The following is a 20,485-nucleotide window of genomic DNA, read 5'->3' as shown; positions in this document are numbered from 1 at the left end:
AATAAATAAGTCCTTATCCTTTAGAGCAGTGGTTCTCAACCTTCTGGCCCTTTAAATACAGTTCCTCATGTTGTAACCCAACCATAAAATTATTTTCATTGCTACTTCATAACTGTAATGTTGTTACTGTTATGAATCATAATATAAATATCTGATATGCAGGATGGTCTTAGGCGACCCCTGTGAAAGGGTCGTTCGACCGCCAAAGGGGTCGCGACCCACAGGTTGAGAACCACTGCTTTAGAGATTGATATTGAAGCCTGTACAGGTTCAATGGCTTGATGTCTTGGATTTACCTTAAATAATCTAGTGCGGTGGCACCTTGCTAGTGCGTGTGTCAGAATCGGAGATAACCCATACCCTTCTCGGTTCCTGTTCTCTGTGCCCTGAGGGCCCACAGACCAGGGGAACCCCAAGAGTAGGAGGCAGATATGAAGGAGAGCAGGTCTGAGGGTCCAACTGTCACTGCCAAGCACTCACAGCAAGATTCAGAGGAGGATAGGCCCAAGAGTAAGGGCGTCCACAGAGGAACAAGCAAATAAAAAAAACGTTTCAACATGGAAAATGCCAAACGGGAAAATGAAACAAAGGATGAAAAGGAGCAAGGTGCTAATAAAGGAGAGGCTTGGCTTCCCTTTGGAAGCTGGTGAATATTGTGTGCCTGGAGGAAATCATGGGTGGCTCCCTCCTGGGCAGCCCATCCTGCAGTGTAGATGGGATGGGGGCAGAGGCATGGAGAGCCACAGGCAAGGGTGAGACAAAAGAATATGGAAAGGACTGGAAAGAGATGAGACAGCTGATGGAAAACATGAGGGAGAGCAGTCAAGTCAAAGTCTGTGGGCAGTTAGCACTGACCCCCGCACCATGACCATCACGATGAATTTTGCCTTAATGCCTTGAATCCTGATGTTCTCCCTGAAGTTAATAGGGAGACACACCTGCTTCCTAAACTTACATGTTCGTGCTGTACCTTCATCGTGACCCTTTTGGTGTTGCTTGTTTCCAGTGGGTCTCCTTTTACCAGTTTCTAACTGAATGTTGTGTTTTGACCCAATTTGTAAGTTTCTGTCAGCAGGGGAGTTTACCTATTGCATGGAAAGATGCTCATTACATACTGTGAAGTTAATAAAGCAGTTTTAAAAAGCAAATAATAATAATAAATCTAGTGGGGTAAGGCTGGGGAAGTTGGAGTATAGATAAAACAATGTTGATTGTCATTCATGAACCCTGGGAGTTCATCATATTGTTCACTCTACTTTTGGATATGTTTGAAAGTTTCCATAATAAACCTTCAAAAAAAGTCTCAGATCTTTTTTTAAAAAAGCCTCATCCAAAGCCTCATTTATTGATTTTAGAGAGCAAGGGAGGTAGGAAGGGAGGGAAGGTGGGAGAGAGGGAGGGAGGGAGGGAGGAAGGGAGAGAGGGAGGGAGGGAGGGAGGAAAACATCAATGTGAAAGAGAAATATCAATCGGTTGCCTCCCAAACAAACCCAACCAGGGATCGAACCCGCAGCTTTTTTGGTGTACAGGAGGATGCCCCGACCATCTGAGTCACCCAACCAGAGCCATAATAAACCATTTTTTAAAAATTTATAGACGTACTGCTTTTAATAGAATGCAATTTACTTTAGCAAAAGATGCTCAGGGACTTGAGGTTTCTATCACTACCATATTTTCCCTTTTGTACAAACTTTATAATCTTTAGTAAGAAAGCAAAATAGTCTCCCTCTGATCTGACAGTGTGCAGTCTATGTCCACACTTACATCATTCCTACCTCTTTTTGCTTTTATCCTCCTGTTCTGTTCACCATGCTTCTTCCCTTAGGGTGAGGATTTATTTCCATGCACTATTGCTATGAGAGACCTTCAAAAAAATTCTCTAAGTGGATCCTGAGAGCTTCTGACAACACCATGTAATAATTCTTCTCAATGTAAGCAGATAGGATTAACAGAGGCTGGTGTCTGTGCCTTTCTAAGAGATGGGCCACATATCTGTAACTTCCGTTTAGCTTCCATAAGAAGAAACACACCTTCAGGCAGAGCTGGAAGCAGAACTGGCTGGTACTGTTCATTACATTCGCAGGGGAAGTAAAATCCTTCGACGGGTCTCTGTGTGTTAGTGTAGTGAAATTTCCCTCTCACTGCAATCAAAAGAATCAGAACCTGACCTTGCCCAGAGAGTAGGCATCCCTTATTATAGCAGGTCCTCGTACAAGCACATCTCTCTTTGATATACACACACATTAGTCTCAGCTCTTCTGGCAAATCCATCATTTTTGAATAAAATATACTCTTTCATGTCATATTCTAATCAAATATGAAATTGTTTCTACCTTGCATTGAAAGTAAAAAACCAAAAAGTTTATTGGCCTTAAATGTTTATAGATGTGAGTCTAAAACATCACTACCCATCTTCTATTCTATTTTCTATCCTATTTGCATTACTGAGCAAATTTTCCACCTTTATTCTCCTTTCTGTATAATACCTCAAAGCCTCCAAAATACCCAGATTTTACTATAATCTGTGCATTTTCTCCTTTCCTTTAAAATTTCAGTTTAAAGTTTATTAAACACATCTCTTCCAATCCCTAAGAAATCTGCTCTGTCCCTTGCCAGAGTCCACCTTTCTGGTATCTTAGCATTTACAATCAGGCAGTCTGCTCTCTGTCCTTCTTTTCCTTCACATACACAGCCTTCAGTTGACAGTGAGATGAAAATTCTACCTGCCACTCACTTCACTATCTTGAATTTCAAAGTCACATGACACACCTCAGGTGTCTTCTGATTAGTGACGCCATTCATCCCACAGGAATTGGCAGGATAGAGGTCTGTAGGCTTAACTGGTGTGAATAAGCTTTTCATCATATGTTGTTCAAGAAAAACCACACATGCCCGGCTGGCATGGCTCAGTGGTTGAGCATCGACCTATGAAATAGGAGGTTACAGTTCGATTCCCAATCAGGGCACGTGCCCAGGTTGCAGGCTCGATCTCCAGTGGAGGGCGTGCAGGAGGCAGCCGATCAATGATTCTCTCTCATCATTGATGTTTCTATTTCTCTCTCCCCCTCCTTTCCTCTCTCTGAAATCAATAAAAATATATCTTTTTTTAAAAATATATTTTATTGATTTTTTACAGAGAGGAAGGGAGAGAGATAGAGAGTTAGAAACATCGATGAGAGGAACATCGATCAGCTGCCTCCTGCACTCCTCCTACTGGGGATGTGCCTGCAACCAAGGTACATGCCCTTGGCTGGAATCGAACCTGGGACCTTTCAGTCCGCAGGCCGACGCTCTATCCACTAAGCCAAACTGGTCAGGGCAATAAAAATATATCTTTAAAAAAAAACACACGTCTCTGCCATTAGGCAGGTCTACATATACTCAGAGTCACATTGCTCAGGGGATAGCCACGCCCCTTAATCGGTATGCCCAGGCCTGCTAGTACCCATATGTCTCCAGAATACTCTACCACTGCTGTTTCCACAGAAGGATCAGATTTGTATTCCCTGAAAAAGTCTCAGATCTGTTGCCTAAAGCCAGACATTGCAAGTTTTTCCTCCTTTTCTGTACTGCCTGTTTTGTTTGTGTTCCCTAAAGCTGGTTTAGGATACTCTACACCTCACAATTCACTTTCCCTTCCTGGCTCCCTTGAGGTATTATTTCTTCCATTCTTTGTAGGTGCTTTTATAACTCTCAGAAAGCAGACCTCAAACTCTTACCTTTTCTGGCTAGAGAACCATTTCGCTTCCTCGGGCATCATGGTTGAGAGCCTCTAGGTCACTGAATCAGATGCCTCCTATTCTGCCTCCTGGAACTCAGTCAGCACTTTAGTTGCAGTGGCTCTGTTCCACTCTGAGGGAGCAAGCAGGCAGTCTGTACTGGAGGGTCTCATATTAAACCACTCCTGGGCTCCCTTCTCAAAGCTGGCTAGTCCTTCCTGGTTTGCTCAGCTAGGTTCAACTGAGGTCCTCAGAAAACAAGACCCCAAGCCTGAGTGAGCATCAGGATCACCTGAGGAGTGTTAACCTACAGCTTTGGGGTTCCACCTCAGGAGTTCTGAGGCAGGGGTCTGTGGCAGGGTTCCCAGGGAAATTTGATGACCTGCCTGCTTCAGGTGTGCTACCTTAAGTAATTACATACAGAACTAAACCCTTCACTTAACTCAGCGCTTCTCTATCCTGGCTGCACATTGGCCTCACTTGACAAGCTTTAACAAAGTCCAATGCTCAGGCCCCACCCAGGCAATGAAGTCAGAAACTGGAGGGGAACCCTGGCATCAGCATGTTTTCCAAGCTCCCCAGGTGATCCTAAAGCACAGTGACAATTGAGAAGCTCTCTTCCCAAGCTCCCCATCAGTTCTCCTCGGCAGCGACTTTCTACGTCTTCATTTCACATCCTCCAAGCCAGTTCTCACTCTTCTACCCAGTGGTGTAGACCTATTTGGTTGGGAACAGGGAGGGAGAGGAAGGGACCATGAGTATTTTTTAAACCTCCCAGGTAATTTCAATGTACAGCCAGGGTTGGGATTCCTTCCCCAACTTCCTCTAGGCTCTTCTGAGGCAGAGAAAGAGAACATATAAATAAAGAGACCAAGGGTGAACCCCTGAAGAACCTTGAGGATCAACCAGCACAGGACTCTGCATCCTCACTGTTGATGGAAATTTGCTCCGAAGTTCACACTGACCCCACATCAGACAGAACCCAAGGCTCTGACTCCAGCTTCTTTGTTGCTGTGAATGTGGAACATGAAATAAAAGTTTCCCCACCATGAACTTAAAATGACTCTTGGGAAAACCCCTCCGGGAGCGATAACCAGCTTCCAAGAATGAAGTGCAAAGGGCAAATATCAGCTGGGGGCCCAGGATCTGGCTGTTCCATCTCATTAGCCACAAGGACACGAAGTCAGTCATTCTAGCACCAGGAAAAGCTGCAGGGGACATGTGGCCAAAGCTCTCAGACAAATATACAGAGATCCGAAGTCCTTTATAGTCCCCAAAGAGTTAGCAGACTCAGTATAAACTGTCTACCTTCCCCTCTGCCCAATTCTTACAACTTCCCACCTCCCCCCACTACCACCACCACCACCCTGAGAGCCAAAAGCACTCAGCCGCTCTCAGCTAAGCTGAATCTGGAAACATATCTTCTGTTCATTCGTCCAGCCAACATTTCCTGAAGCACCTGCCACATGCAAGTCACTAAGGTCAAGTGTCAGGGACACAAAGACTCAGTAGTCTCTGTTCACAGGGGACCCTGGGAGATGCGTTGCTGGCTGACTGGTATAACAGGCAGATTGAAGACACAGGAGGTAAAATGTCCTGTCAGCGAAAGGCAAGAAACTAGACCATGTGATGGACAAGTGTAAGCAGGAGCAGAATGACCCAACGCTGCTAGCAGTGGGCCAACGCATGTCAGCTCCGAAGAAAGGGCCGTTGTGGGGAGCTGGACTCTGGACACCTAACCCTGACTCCTGCAAAGAGGAAGGAGAGTCCCAGTCCTCCTTCCTGACCTCAGAGCTAGTGTAAAAGTAAAAGTAGGTGTGTTATCTTTATCTTACAATTAAGAAAACTGACGTCACTCGGGCCAGCTCCAAAGCTTGTGTACATTCCACCACCCCATGTGCCTTCCTGTTTGGATTCAGGGATGTGAGCCTGGGAGTGGGATTACCTCCCCTCGGGTAATGGCTGCAGGGATCTGGAGCAACCTCAAAGAACGCTGGAAAAACAGAATAACCAGCCTCAGGAAGGGCCATCTGCATACCTCTCTGGTTGGGAAGGGTCCTTCCAAACTCAGAATTAATTAATCCACCCACCAAGCATGTACTGGGCACCCACTGTGATCCAGGCCTGTACAGGCTCTGTGATTAATACCCAGGCCCCAGCCTTCACAGAAAAGTGAACATGGGCAATTATAAGAATGAAAGTCACTGCCAGGTAACCCATCCAGCCTGGGGCAGTGAAGGGGTGCAGATGGGTACCAGGACCACTGTTACTGGCACGGAGGCTGGTACTGGGTTGGGGGGAGGGGAGAAAGAATTTCTGGCAGAAAGGACAACATGTGATTACCCTGACAATGAAGTCAGAAGTGAGTAAAGTCACCCATGCGCACACAAAAAATGTACCTAAGCCAGCAATTCTCTCTCTCTCTCCTTTTTTGTTTTGTTAATCCTTCACCCAAAGATATTTTCCCATTGATTCTTTTAGAGAGAGTGGAAGGGAAGGGGAGAGACAGAGAGAGAGAACCATCGATGTGAGAGAGATACATCAATTGGTTGCCTCCCACACACGCCCCAAGCCCTTGACTAGAATTGAACCCAGGACCCTTCAGTCTGCAGGCTCTATCCACTGAGCCAAAGCAGCTAGGGACCGCAAGAATTTTTTAAATATGCAATATCTGACTATTTAGTCAAGGACACTGACCTCTTTTCCCTTAGATCAGCGGTTCTCAACCTGTGGGTCGCGACCCCTTTGGGGGTTGAATGACCCTTTCACAGGGGTCACTAAGACCATCGGAAAACACATATATAATTACATATTGTTTTTGTGATTAATCACTATGCTTTAATTATGTTCAATTTGTAACAATGAAAATATATCCTGCATATCAGATATTTACATTGCAATTCATAACAGTAGCAAAATTACAGTTATGAAGTAGCAACAAAAATAATTTTATGGTTGGGGGTCACCACAACATGAGGAACTGTATTAAAGGGTCGCAGCATTAGGAAGGTTGAGAACCACTGCCTTAGATTGTCAAATTAAAAAAAAATTACAACAAACACAACAGCCATCTGGTGTGAATGAATCAAAATTTTTTCTATTTTTTGGTCAGATTGGCAAAAAATATATCTTTTGGTGTGCCACATAATTTTAGTAATTAGTTTATGTGTGCCATGAAAAAGGTTGAAAATCACTGACCTACATAATAATTGGTGATTTCTAGGACTGTTGCAATGCTAGCCTATCTAGAGCTGTAATTCATCAGCAATTCTAAATCAAGATTATACCTATAGAGGGACAGTAAGCCACTCTGACAAAAGCAGAAACCTTTATTTGCTCTCTTGGAATTATCACTGCTTGAATAGAAAAGGGTGAAAGTGTGGCAGAAATAGAGATCCCGCCCCTATGAGATAGAGACCTCATTATAGAGATGAGGAAACTGAGGCTAATAAATGTAACCTTCCTGATTCCATTCTCTTAACCACCATGACTGCTCAATGGAGAGAAATGCTGACTCAAGGCACCCAAGCACTCAACCATGGAGAACACCTTATTGTAGGGTAAAGATATTTCACCCACCCTAGCCGGTTTGATTCTGGTCAAGGGCACATGCCCAGGTTGTGGACTCGATCCCCAGTAGGGGCCGTGCAGGAGAGAGCCAATCAATGATTCTCTCTCATCAGTGATGTTTCTATCTCTCTCTCCCTCTCCCTTCCTCTCTGAAATCAATAAAAAATATATTTAAAAAATAAAAGCAATTTCACCCAACTGTTTCAGAAAATACCCCCAAACCAAGCTAAGGCAGGCTTAAGTCTTTTCCATAAACTCCTCCCTTAACCTTGATCCCTCCCTCTACTTCTGCATTTCCTACCTTAAACTCAATACTGTAGCCCACCCTGAACTCCTTACAGCGTCTTGAAGATGTCCTTCTTTCTTGTCTACAAGTTTTCATACATTCTGTTCTTGCTGCCTGAGAGGCTCCTCTCCCCTCTCTACTCTTGATTAATTTTTCTTCATCATTCAGGTATCATGTTAAACTTCCTTAAGGAGAGTTTCTAAACTCCTAGGCTAGTTCAGGTCTCTTCCTGTGGCTCCTTGCATCTCACAAATCACAACACTCATCATAATCCATTGTAATCTTGTGTAGTGTTGCCTATCCTAGCCTTCTACTAGCGCACACACACACACACACACACACACACACACACACACACTGACAGCTCCGTAAAGACAATGATCAGTGCTGGGAGGGTGGCAAGCACTTCATGAGTATTTGGTGAATGCTCATTCTCCAGCCCCATCTCTTTCTTGAACTCCAAATAGGCACAGTTGCCTACTATCTTACAAATACACTTCAAATTCAACATGGATTGCATCCCCCTCCTTGTAAATTATGCCAGCACCTACTGATTGCCCAAGCCAGAAACCACATCTCTTCATTCAGGGAACATTTATTGAGTTCCTTTCTTTGTTTCTTTGCTGGGGATACAGTGGATCATAAGACAGGCTCACCCTCTATATGGCACAGAACTTACAGGCTGGTGAACATTACCTACCTCTTCCTTATGCCAGACATCCCAATAAATGTCATTGGTTATACTGATTATAACTTCTAAATCACTCTCCCAGCCTTAGCCAGTTTGGCTCAGTGGATAGAGCGTGGGCCTGGGGACTGGAGAGTCCCGGGTTCAGTTCTAGTCAAGGGTATATGCCAGGATTGTGGGTTCGATCCCCAGTAGGGGACATGCAGGAGGCAGCCATTCAATGATTCTCTCTCATCATTAATGTTTCTATCTCTCTCTCCCTCTCCCTTCCTCTCTAAAATCAATAAAAATATATATTTTAAAAATAATAATAATAATAAAAATATTATATCACTCTCCCATCTGTCCTTTCCCGAAAATATCATCTCCTGAATAAGCCATACCCCCACTGCCGTTGCCCTAATTCAGACTTTTGTCATTTCTTGCCTGGATTTCCAGGAGAGCTTCCTATCAGGGTCTCTGCCTCCAGCCTTGCTCTTCTGTCCCAACCCAGCTACATCGTTCCCCTGCTTAGAACCCTTCAATGACTCCTTACATGCTTTAAAATAAAATCTAAACCATCTAAGGTTTGTCTCATGCTTTAGCCCCTTGCCTTCCTTTGTTCCCCCAATCCCACAATCCTCCACACACACCCCACACTCCATTCTTCTCATCTCTGTGCCTTTACATTGCCTTTCCCTGTATCTAGAATGTCCTTGCCCTTTCCTCATCAACAGATATTTATTGAGTACCTTCCAGACAACAGACACTGTACTAAGTGCCAGAGATTCAGCAGCGAGCACAACAAAGTCCCTACTCTTATGATGTTTACATTCAAGAGGGAAAGATAGCCCTGACCTGTGTGGCTCAGGTGGTTGAGTGTCCTTCCCTGTGCTGAAAGGTTGCCGGTTCAATTCCCAGTCAGGGAACATGCCTGGGTTGTGTTCAGGAGGCAGCCAATGGGTACTCTCACATCTCTCTCTCTCTCTCTCTCTCTCTCGCTCTCTTGCTCTCTCTCTGTCCCTTCCACTCTCTCTAAAAAATCAATGTAAAAAATATCCTCAGGTGAGGATTGACCAAAAAAAGCAGGTGGGAGACTGAGAGCCACCACTTTAAATAGGATAGGTCTCTGATAAGGTAATATTTGTGCAAAGATATGAATGGAGTGAGGTAATAAGTTCTGAGGGTACAAAAATTGTTCCCTGAATACAAGACCCCTTAAGCAGGAAAAAGCCAGGCAAATTGAAAGAAAATTAAGACAGCCCCTGGCTGGTTTGGCTCAGTGGATAGAGAATTAGCCTGTGGACTGAAGGGTCCTGGGTTCGATTCCAGTCAAGGGCACATGCCCAGGTTGTGGGCTCAATCCCCAGTAGGGGACATGCAGGAGACAGCCAATCCAATCAATGATTCTCTCTCACCATTGATCTCTCTCTCTCTCTCTCTCTCTCTCTCTCTCTCTTCATCTCCATCTCCCTCTCCCTCTCCCTCTCCCTCTCTGAAACCAATAAAAATATGTCTTTTTAATTTTTTTTTTTTAAAAAGAGAGAAAATCAAGACAACAAACAGTATAGCCAGAGCAGGGTGAGGGAGGAGGAGAGGTCTGGGATGAGTCAAAGCAATCAGATGAAGTGGGCCTTGAAGGTCATGCTAAGTGGCTGTTTCTCCCACCCCTGACTCCTTTTCATCCTTCAGTGTCAAGTGCAGAAATCACTTCCTAAACAAGCTATACACCACCCTACTCCTAGCACTTAGCATATACAATATGTTTAATTGACTACTTTTGCTGGTCTCCGCCACACGATGAGTTCCCTACAGCAGGGGCTCTATCTTTCCGCTCCATGTTTTATGGGCCCCATCCCAAGCACTAAACTGTTTCTGAATAGTCGAAATATTCTTCCTTCGTTCTCATTTCATGCCCTGCAAGTAACTCCCAATTACCAGATTGGTTTCCCAGTGGCCATTGTACTAGAAAGGAGGTGCCTTGATAGTGAACACATACCCTCTGGAATTTAGAAATTACACATGTATGCTCACCATTGTACATTTAATAAACATTATCATTTATACACATCAGCCTCTTTTCTGGGTGAGACTCAATTGGTGAGAAAATGATCAACTCTGGGTCATGATGACCCAAGGAAGGCACTGCTCATGGAAGGGCCTCAGAGCAGCCCTACAGAAGCCCCAGATGCCCCCTCATCACCACCTTCCCTATTTCAGATGGCAGCCCATCACCTTCCATCTGCCCAAGCTTGAATCCTTAACATCACCTCAAAGACCTCCTACACACCCCCACATCCAGAAGTCTTAGAAATTCCACCTTATAACGATTTCTGTATCTACCCCCTCATCTCAGTTCCAAAGGCCCTGCCCAGAGGGCAGGCCTCCACCACACTTCATATGGACTCAGGTTTCAGCTCCCTAAACCGGTCTCCCTACCTTGTCTCTCTTTCCAAAAACACTCTCCACATGCCCACCAAGCAAATTGTACTTCCCCACTTAAAATTGTTAGTTCCCCCTATTTCCAAAATAACGTCTAACCTGTTTAGGCACCATATAAAACCTCCTTGAGCTGACCCTAGGCTATATTTCCAGTCCTTATCTCCTCCCCTGTCTCTTACTCCACATTCCAGCTCTACCAACTACCTGCAATTCTCTCAACAGTCTGTACCTTTCGGCGCTCCACATCTTTTTACGTGCAGTTACCCCTGTGAGAAATGTCCTAGAAGACAGCTATATATCTTTTCAAAATTCAGTTCAGACATTGTAGTCTCTGTGATGTCTTCCTAAGCTCTCCTCCCCATAAGAAGAAAGTTGCCCTGCTTGCTCCTATGGTGCCTGTACACTACACCTATTATCTTGCATGACAATTATTTGTTACCATGTCTGTGTCCCTCTTGGTTTTCTCCTTCTGGGGTTTCTCCTGAACGACTATGGTTAAATAGAGATATTACTGCATAGATCATATCTGGACAGAAGGTCCTCAGAAGTCTCAGCATCTGACTTGTCCTGGGTATTCACTAAGAATAGTTGAAGGAAGAAACTCACATGTCCTTACATTCTTACAATCTTGGTTGTCCTTCTGACCTTCTCCCAGATCTCTGTGCCTCTGAAGTTACTAGAGATAGGATGAAGTCCTATTAGCAGCCAAGAGATATACTAATTTTAAATATAATAATTTATGTTACATTGAAGTCATAATTTATGGTTTTCACTGAATCTGATTTCATTTTTGCAGGAGCCTGGAAGTGAACAGTCACTGCACCTTGCCTAAGGTCATGCAGTTACTGAGCCCAGTCTCAAACAAAGCCTGGTGCACTCTTCACTCTACCAGAGTTGTCTCAAATACATGTCATAAATCCATGCACAAAACTCTGTCTTCTATTCACTGGGAGCTCTGCAAACTAATAATTGTGGCTACTTTGCATGTATCTGTACAAGGGTGTACGTGTGCGTGTATGTGGGTGTACAAGAGTTTGAGTACACCTCTATTCCCAAATTAGAAATAGCATATTAAAAAGGGGATGACTGATGGAAGTAGGCACAATGCCAGAATCAAGGAATGACAGCTGTCAGAGATGACAGATCAAAAGCAGAAAAGAATAAAACCTGATGAACTGAAGTTAGGCCAGCAGCATAAGGCCACTGAGGAGCAAGCGATCGTCCCCACCCACCCTGCTGGCCACAGAAGGCCTCATAATCAAACAAGAATTGAGATACGCAATGGTAATCCCAAGTCACCAAAAGAAACGTCCAGTTATTAAGGCAAGTAGACATAGCACTGGTTTTAAAGATATTTCAACAAAGATGCTTGAAATAAGAGAATTCTGGTGTTTAAAGGGATGCAGCTTTCTTAGAGATTTTACTTAGATGGAATAATCCTTGCTCTACACAAGGCATGTGACTATCTACCTAAATTTGAGGGGTCCCCAAGAGCAGCATATCCTAAAATTAGTTTCACCAGTAAGTCAACCTACCATATCATCTATAACAGTTTTAATAATCTAGCCGACAGCAAAAGTCACACATGTGCGAAAAGATATTCACTAGAGCATTATCTGTATGACTGGAAAAATTGGAACCAACTTAAATGGCCATTAACAGATGACCGATTATTTAAATAAGCAATATTCTTAAAATTAACATGGAATAACATGAAGCATTTTTTTAAAGTAGACCTATAAATAGAAAAGAATGTCACTGATAAATTCCTGGAGAAAAAGCACACTGTAGAATTAGATGTGGACTATGAACCCTTTTTGTAAACCGTAGAACAAAACTACATCTGAAAGAGCAAGCAAAAAAATCAGGAAGGGCGCGCAAACTGCTAATGATGCTTACCATGGGCAGCTGGGCAAAAGGTAAACTGGTGGGTTTGTTACACTTCGGTACTGTTTGAATTTTCACACAAAGCATACATTAAACATTGTTTTTAAATAAAAGCATTTCCAGAGGCATGCATTTCTTCCCATCTCCTTCTCACTGGCTGACTGGACTCACATCCAGGCCTCTGCCCTGGCTCCACTCAACACCTCCTGCCCCAGCCCCACTTACAGATGCAGGCAGCTGCCAGCAGGCGGCCAGCAGCATAGGGGGTAAAGCAGCTCGGGAAGACGGGCTGCACCATGTAGTTGGCAAAGGTGATGGCGATGATGGCCTGGCTGGTGGGCTCGATGATGAGGAGGGAGGTCCAGAGTCGGATGAAGGCAAGGAGTCCCCCGAAGGCCTCGAGGATGTAGGCATAGCTGGCCCCAGACTTCTTAATGGTGGTGCCCAGTTCCGCATAGCAAAGGGCCCCAAAGACAGAGAAGAGGCCCCCAATAGCCCAGATGACCAGGGAGAGGCCAAAGGAGTTACTGTACATGAGCACGCCCTTGGGGGACACAAAGATGCCCGAGCCAATCATGTTCCCCACAATCAGGCACACGCCGTTCAGCAGCGAGATCTCCTTCTTCAGCTTCACCTGCTCGGACCCTGGGCGGGCCTCCTCCGCCAAAGGGGAGGCATCCCCCACCTGCTGGGAGGCCACTTCATACTTCGCACTGTTAACCATGGCGGAGGAGGAGAAGAAAGGCTTCACCAGCTTCCTGGCATTGCCCTCTAAGGAAGAACGAAGAAGATATACATCAGATGGTTGGCAATTTCATAGAACGCTCCCCCCCATAGGGGCCAGTATGGGCAACCCGCTCCACCTACCAGGGCAGAGACCTCTCTCTTGCTTCCCACCCATTAAACTCTCCTTCTGGTGGGGGCTCTGGCTCATCAAAACAACCCCAACTTGAATCATTCCCCAGAGAGATGATCGTGAGGCTGGTGCTGCCTCCCTGATTTACAAAATAGAAAGCTGAATCCTGGTTCTATCTGAGCCTGCTGTGATAAGAGGCAGGAATTAGGGCAATCATCTGGCAGTCACCAGGTGTAAGCACAGTGATTTGAGCTGGCATTTTTCAGCCTTACATCAAAAAAGTCTGTCTTGCCTCCAATTTCAGACTCACCTATCACCCGTGCTGAGATGCAACATGAGGAACAAACCTTGCAAGCAAATAATCTGTGGGTTCTCCTGACAACACTGCTCTTTTCCCCCAAGGATTCTCGCTCTGGCAAACATAAAGGCTGCAGAGATTTCTTGCTGGAAACCCACAACCATCCACCTGCTTAGGTGAAGTCTTCAACCCTAGCAAAGTCCCAGCAGCCTCACCCCACCCTGAAAGAAGACAGGCTATTCTCCTTCCCCAGATACCTTTCCCAGTCAGTATTCTACATCCCCAGCCACCAAGGCCCTCACGTTAGCACAGGAGCATCACCCCAAACAGTATGATTGAGAAAAGGGTGATCCAAATGTGCAGCCCAACTTAGAGATGATTGGAGTCAGCTGATGACCACTCCCTACCCTGGAGATACAGCACCGAAAGCCAAGGCCAAGAAAGCTGAAGTGGGGCAGCTGATGCCGGGCACCGCAGAGCAGGAGACAGCTGAGAGAAAGACCGGCGAGGCAGGCCAAGCAAGTGGAGAGATAGAGGCACTGGGGAGAGGAGGTGATCAGACACTGCACAGCAGCAAAGGGAGCTGAGGGCGAGTGAGTGGGGCTGAAAGAGAGAGTGGGAAGCACTCACTACCTGGCCAGAGGTGTAAGCAGGTTCCTGCAGAGGCAGCAGCCAGTGGAGGTCAGGAGCTGTGCTCTGACCACTCCTCGTCCTCAGCCAGCAGTGAAAGGAATGGCCGGCCAAGTGCTTACGGACTTAAGTCAAATCAAGAAGTCAAGAAGGGCGGAGGGGGTGAGGGCGGGGGAGAGGAGTATTAAGCAACTGTCTGGGTCCAAGGTTCACTGGCCCCTCACCCCTGGAAAAAAGGGCAGCTAGGAGCTCTGGGCTCAGCACTTTCGGAGATAAGAAAGGCGCTCCCTCAGGAATCTCCTTTGACAAGGAACAGACCAAAGGACTGGCAGCTGGGCATGGCTCTGCAGCCCCGGGGAAACTGTCCCCTAGCAAATTAGCCCTGATAAGGCCTGGGCAGTGGCTGAGAAGGGCTCTACCCTAGCCCACTTCTCTCTCTCATCCCAAACAAGAAAGGCAGGAGGATTGCACAACGTGACTCCGAAGGGCTGTTCATGCGCTGAGATTAGAGGAAGTGTGAGTGCAATCCCTGCACCTCGTGATTGGCCGTCCTAAGAGGAGAACTCTACACACTTCCCCACGAGTGAGGAGTGGCTGCCCCTGAACTTGGGCCAGTACCCCACGGCTGAGCCTCAAGCTACTTCCAAGGAAACCAGGTCAAAAAATTATACCCAAACCCTGGCTGTATGCCCTCCCTGTCACGTGCCCTTTCATCTTTAAAAAGACATACCAGGATCTTTGGGTAAGCATAATTCTTATAAACACCTCCCCAAATACAAGTTAACTCCAATTTCCTTAAACTATGGGGAAATAAGATTTCCCTGAACATACAGACCCAAAACAGAAAGACAAAGTAGAGTATTTTTTGGAAATCATAGATTATTTTACCTTTATTGTCTAGTTAAATATGGTATTTGGTGTCTCTTGTGCCAAAAGAAATACATTCTATCCATTCTGAAATGCAACTACCTGTCCCTTTTCACAACGTTTCTAAAAACCCTCTTTGGTTATTCTACAACCAGAGAATAAAAATCCAAGGGACCTTATCTTTACCCTACACCCTCCCATCCTAGCCCCTTAAAATTTATTTTTAAACCAAGAGAGTAATCCAGATGTTAGCCTTCCCAGAGATCTTGCTTCTCCCAAGCCACCCTCACAAATGTCTGAAATCTGGATGAAAAAAAAAAAAGATTATATGAAAAGCAATCTCACAGGATAATCTAATCATAAATTCCTAACTAGGCAAGTCATGTTAGGTAGTCACTCCCCCATATATAGGTATATAACTTCTTTACTAAAAGGCTTATCTTTGGCTTAAGCGAACCCTGTGCATTGCTTCTGTACATCTGGGTTACACACCTTTGAAATGCCCCTCCTTCTAATGTATGCCCACCCTTTTAGGACCTCCTTCTAAGACATGACCACTCTCAAGAATGCACATAACCTTAACCTATAATCTAATCCCGACCTTACTTTTTCCCACCTTCATGTAATCTTCTTTACATTTCTCCCTTAATTTCAAATGCATTAAAGAAACTATAAAACTGTTATTCTCAGGACCATATGAGAACTTGCTTCCCTGGCATATGTTGCCAATTTGGCCCAAGTAAACTCATAAAAATTCTCTACAGGTCTGCCTGGCCGGCATGGTTCAGTGGTTGAGCTTCAACCTATGTATGAACCAGGAGGTCACAGTTCGATCCCCGATCGGGGCACATGCGCGGGTTGAGGGCTCAATCCCCAGTGTGGGACATGCAGGAGGTTGCCTATCAATGATTCTCTCTCATCATTAATGTTTCTATCTCTCTATCCCTCTCCCTTCCTCTCTGAAATAAAAAATATGTTTTTAAAATATATATATTATTAAAAAAATTCTCTACAGGTTTGGACATTTCTTATGTCCTTTTCTCCCAGGTGCCCCCTAAATACTCCTATAAGAATAATAGCTGTCATTTATTGAGCACTCATCGGGGCCAGACACACTGCTAAGCACCTAAAGGCCTTATCTCATTTAATCCTCCCTGCAGTCCCTTAAGGCAGGCACTAAGTCCCATGCCAGGATGCCTAACTAATGAGAGAGGCTAGCCAATAGAGCCCAAGATCTTAACTGGCACTGCCATACCTCCCCAACCCCCACCCCCACCTGCCCAGCCTCTACGCCTTCCTCAGACAAGAAAGCATTTCAGATGGCTCCCTAAATGAGTTACCTAGAGGAGGCAGTGATTAAATTAAAAAGAAAGCCTCTGCCCTCCTTCACCCCAAAGCCTAGACCTTCCAACGAAGCCCATCCATCTCCTTCCTGACTGCTCCTCCCCTTTCTCTCTCTCTGCTGGGGATTACAAGTCCTCTTGGCAGCACTGCCCTCACTAGGGTGCCCACTTCTAAAGCAAACAAGGCACGTGGAAATACCTCACCATGCCTGCCCTTTTAAGACCAAATTCACTGGCACCAAGGGGTGGGCATGTGTCCTAATGGGATGTTAAAAAAAAAAAAAGCGATGAAGGAGGGATAAAGGAAGGAGAGCGCATGAGGGAAGGTGGGGAGAGAAGCCTGTGGGTTTAGCTCCTGGCCAGTGGTATCTGAAAGGTGAAAGACTCCTCTTAGAATCTTGGGACACTCAGCCAACAGCATACCCTAGCGGCCTCACCAGGAATGCTACAAACTGGGTAGAGGTGGCTACCCTTCACAGGAGAGATGCCCCCTCTTTTCTCAACCCTTGCCCAGCACCAGAGCTGTGGGCAGAAAGGCACCATCTTTGGCAGCTCACATCCCTCCCTGAGACCCTGGTCACAGGGCACTGCTTCCACCAGTTAGGCAGCCTGGGACCAGCAGGACCTCTCCTAAAGGGCTCTTTACAGAAGAACTCTGCAGAGCCTGGACCCCCGTGAGATAAAGGCGGTCCAGATACGCAGCACCCTTGTCTTCTTCCCCTGTCTGAAGTGCATTCGGGACCTAGTGGGGATGACAGGGCAGCTCACATCCTACAGCCTGTGGGAGAAGTTGCAGTTCAGGGGTTCAGAAAACGCAGGTAGCAGGGCCCCCAGCACGCAGTGCCTGGCATGGCAGCCAGTGGAACCCCTTGCCCTGACCCTACCCATGAATGGCAACATCAAAACACCCTTCCTTCAGGAACCAGCACAGGGCTCAGGGTCTTGGCTCCTCGGTCAAGCACAGGGAGCTAAATGTGAGCAGAGACTTTCTCCCCCAGGGACCCCATGTCCTGCCTTCCTCGCTCCAACTGGTCTGTGCTGCCTCCTTAACAACAGCAACAGAAACCAGATACGCTCTGGTACAGCTAGATTGCCCCATCACCCCAAGCGGGAAGCTCCGCTCCTCCCTCCCAGCTCTCCATTTGTTTTGCTATGCTCCACTGTGGCTACGACAGCCCCTTTCTAAAAAAGTGAAACAAGAAATTGTTTACTCCTGTGGCCAGGACTTCCACTAACGTAGGGCTGAGGTCTCTGGGCAGAGGGCTCTGCCTAGGGAGGTCAGAGCTAGGACCAGGAAACAAGAGGCTCTTGAGTCTCCTCCATCAGTCAATTTTCAGACTCTCACTCCATCCTCCTCCTGCACGTCCCCTCTCACCCACTGTCCCCGACTCCCACCTCTTACCTGTCCCTTGCCCTTTGGGCAGGTGCGAGGAGGAGGGGCTACCACGCTGGGACTAGGGGGAGGGAAAGGTGCTAAGAAGGGGCACCAGGGTATGGCTGGAGCAGCAGCAGCTGTTGACTCTGGGGAGCAGAAAAGGCAGAGGGTGCCGACGAATGAAAAACAGGAAAACATATGTGTGACTCTGGCCGGCAGCGGCAGCGGGGAGGGGCCTGGAGGACGGGCTGGAGCTGGGACCCAGAAGACCTCAACGCCTGCCCGGCCCCCTCTAGGCTCCTCCTCTTCCCTACCTCAGCCCCCCGAACTTCCTTATTGCCCTACATTTATTCCCAGGGACTTGCAGTGCCCTTCTCAGGGCCTTTACAACTCTTCCCCATAATTCCATTTCCTCTGCATCTCCCCCTGAAATACTATCATTGGTCCTGCGGGGGGCTTAGGATCCATGGTTAGGGCAATAGCGGACCTCTGTGGCCTCATCTCTAGTCTCAGTGCCATGTCAGCCCCCATGTAAAGCAACACATGCCAAGGAATGTCACTTGTGGGGGGACAGGTGAGCACATACCTACACGCTAAGTAAGCCCACTCACAACTCAGGTCCCCAGTTGGTTCAGGTGATGCGTGTGTTGCGAAGGAAGGCCCCCTTAGGTGGCCTGGCACAGGGCTAATGAGTTGGCGCCCCTCCAAACCAGGATTACTTAAATATTTGTTGAATGTTTATTTAACAAAAGCAGGGAAATACGATTTTCTGGGAATAAAAAACTGTTAGCCTCCTTCTTTCTATTCAAAATTAGAACTTATTAAATGAATTCATTACATACACTTTCTGAAGCAGACAACTTCTCGGTACCCACATTAAATAATTTAAAATGTAGATAACAGCCCTGGCCAGTGCGGCTCAGTTGGCTGAGTATCATTCCATGCACCCAAGTTTTTCAGTTCAATTCCTGGTCAGGGCACATGCCCAGATTTCAGGCTCGATCCCTAGTAGGGGGTGTGCAGGAGGCAGCCAATCAATGATTTTCTCGCATCATTGATGTTTCTCTCTCTATCTCCCCCCTCCCTTCCTATCTCTGAAATCAATAAAAACGTATTTTAAAAAAAAACAAACTCAACTAATGAGACCTTTGCTAAATTCCAAGTATCCTTTATTTTGGGGCATGTAGTAGGCAGCCCATCGATGTTGCATTCTCACATCGATGTCTCTCTCCCTCTCCCTTCCTCTTTCTCTAAAAATCAATTTAAAGTATTTTTTTTAAATGTAGATACAGCATAAATCTCTCTCAGGGAGTGGCACTTCACAGGGTATGGTGCATTCTCAGAATTCCAGCTGTGACTGCTGCCTTTAGGCAACTAAAAGCTGGTCACAGGACTACATCGTGCAACCTGTACCTGCATGTTGCAAAATTATTCTGGAGACAGGCTGTCCAGGTAAGCAGTTGTTAAGGATCTCTCAGTGGATGGGAGCCAACTTACAGTTCACTAAGAGACAGACAGAAACCAGAGTCCACTGGCACCAGATGTCTGAATGACTCCAAGAATCATTTGGTGCCCTTTCAGAGCCAGGCTGCTGCCCGGCCGGCCTGCCCCTTTATCCTACTCTGGGTTCAGGTCCAACTTGTAAATGAGGGAAGTCCTGCAAAGTCTAAAGCTGCCCCTCGGCTCTGGCCCCTGCTCTCTCACTCCACTCCAGCCACACTGGCCCTGCTGCCGCCACACAAGCATGTCCTGACTAAGAGCTTTCGCAATTGCTGTTTCCTCTGCCCGGAACATTCTTCCCAGAGATATTGTTCATTCTTTCCCTCCGTTCGGGTCTGTGTTGAAACACCACCTAGCAGAGTCCTTCCTGCGGGAGTCTCTGAAGAAGCTACATGCTCGACTTTTCTTCCAGGGCACTCACTACCACTCCTGAGTTGGGAGTTCATTGGTTGTCGAGTGACTCCCTCACTAGAATGCAAGCAGCAGCAGAGCTTTATGCCCAGTACAGGGCACATGTAGACCAAGACATGTTTGCTGGAAGAATAAATGAAGGAATGAACAATGTTGTCCACACACACACACACACACACACACACACACACACTGATTTCCTAGCTGGCCCGGCTCTGGGAATGCCCTTGAACTTGCCCTTCTGGCCCACCTGAAGAGGCTGCTGCTGCTCTGGTTCCTAAGCAAGGAATATTTAGAAGTGTTGATACTTCTTTATAGTCGTGGGTTGAAAGGAAGGGGCAGGTGTAATGTTCAGGTTTGCGGGGAGGCCTAGAATGATCTGAAATGGACCTTTGGTTTCATTAATAGGAAAACAAAAAGGCCCTCCTCTCATGCGCTCCCGCAGATCCGGAAAGCGCTGTGCTCGGTCGCACACCCAGGCTCGGGTGGCCCCTCCGGATGGCGGGAGAGCAAAGTGCGGTGGCCGCGACGCGGTGAAAGGGCAGAGACCGCAGGGCGCGGAGGCTCCGGTCCACGCGAATGCAGCCGGTGGGTTCGAGAAGAGTGGAGCCCCCCCACCCCCCGCCCCTTGTGC

The 20,485-nt window shown here is 46.6% G+C and overlaps 1 protein-coding gene and 1 long non-coding RNA gene across 3 annotated transcripts in view; both read right to left on the bottom strand.

The window, feature by feature from the left end:
- Positions 1-6,590, bottom strand: part of LOC106724060 — a 7,087-nt gene extending 497 nt beyond the window's left edge. The window contains exons 1-2 of the long non-coding RNA XR_001359808.1: positions 6,580-6,590; positions 1,022-1,289 (exon numbers count right to left, since the gene is read on the bottom strand). This is a non-coding gene — a long non-coding RNA (uncharacterized LOC106724060). The remainder of the gene's footprint in view (positions 1-1,021; positions 1,290-6,579) is intronic.
- SLC7A7 (solute carrier family 7 (amino acid transporter light chain, y+L system), member 7) overlaps positions 1-18,144 on the bottom strand; it is a 31,455-nt gene extending 13,311 nt beyond the window's left edge. The window contains exons 1-2 of one of the 2 annotated variants that reach the window (XM_005882264.2): positions 17,968-18,144; positions 12,797-13,342 (exon numbers count right to left, since the gene is read on the bottom strand). In XM_005882264.2, coding sequence (XP_005882326.1) covers positions 12,797-13,295 — 499 coding nt within the window. In that variant the 5' untranslated portion in view covers positions 13,296-13,342; positions 17,968-18,144. Of the gene's footprint in view, positions 1-12,796; positions 13,343-14,358; positions 14,705-17,967 lie in introns of those variants that run through there. The other variant, XM_005882263.2, reaches the window with a different exon arrangement.
- Between the last annotated feature and the right edge of the window lie 2,341 nt (positions 18,145-20,485).

Source organism: Myotis brandtii, unplaced genomic scaffold (genome assembly GCF_000412655.1).
Source record: "Myotis brandtii unplaced genomic scaffold, ASM41265v1 scaffold70, whole genome shotgun sequence".
Lineage (NCBI taxonomy): Eukaryota > Metazoa > Chordata > Mammalia > Chiroptera > Vespertilionidae > Myotis > Myotis brandtii.
This window is presented reverse-complemented; position numbering and strand designations above follow the sequence as displayed.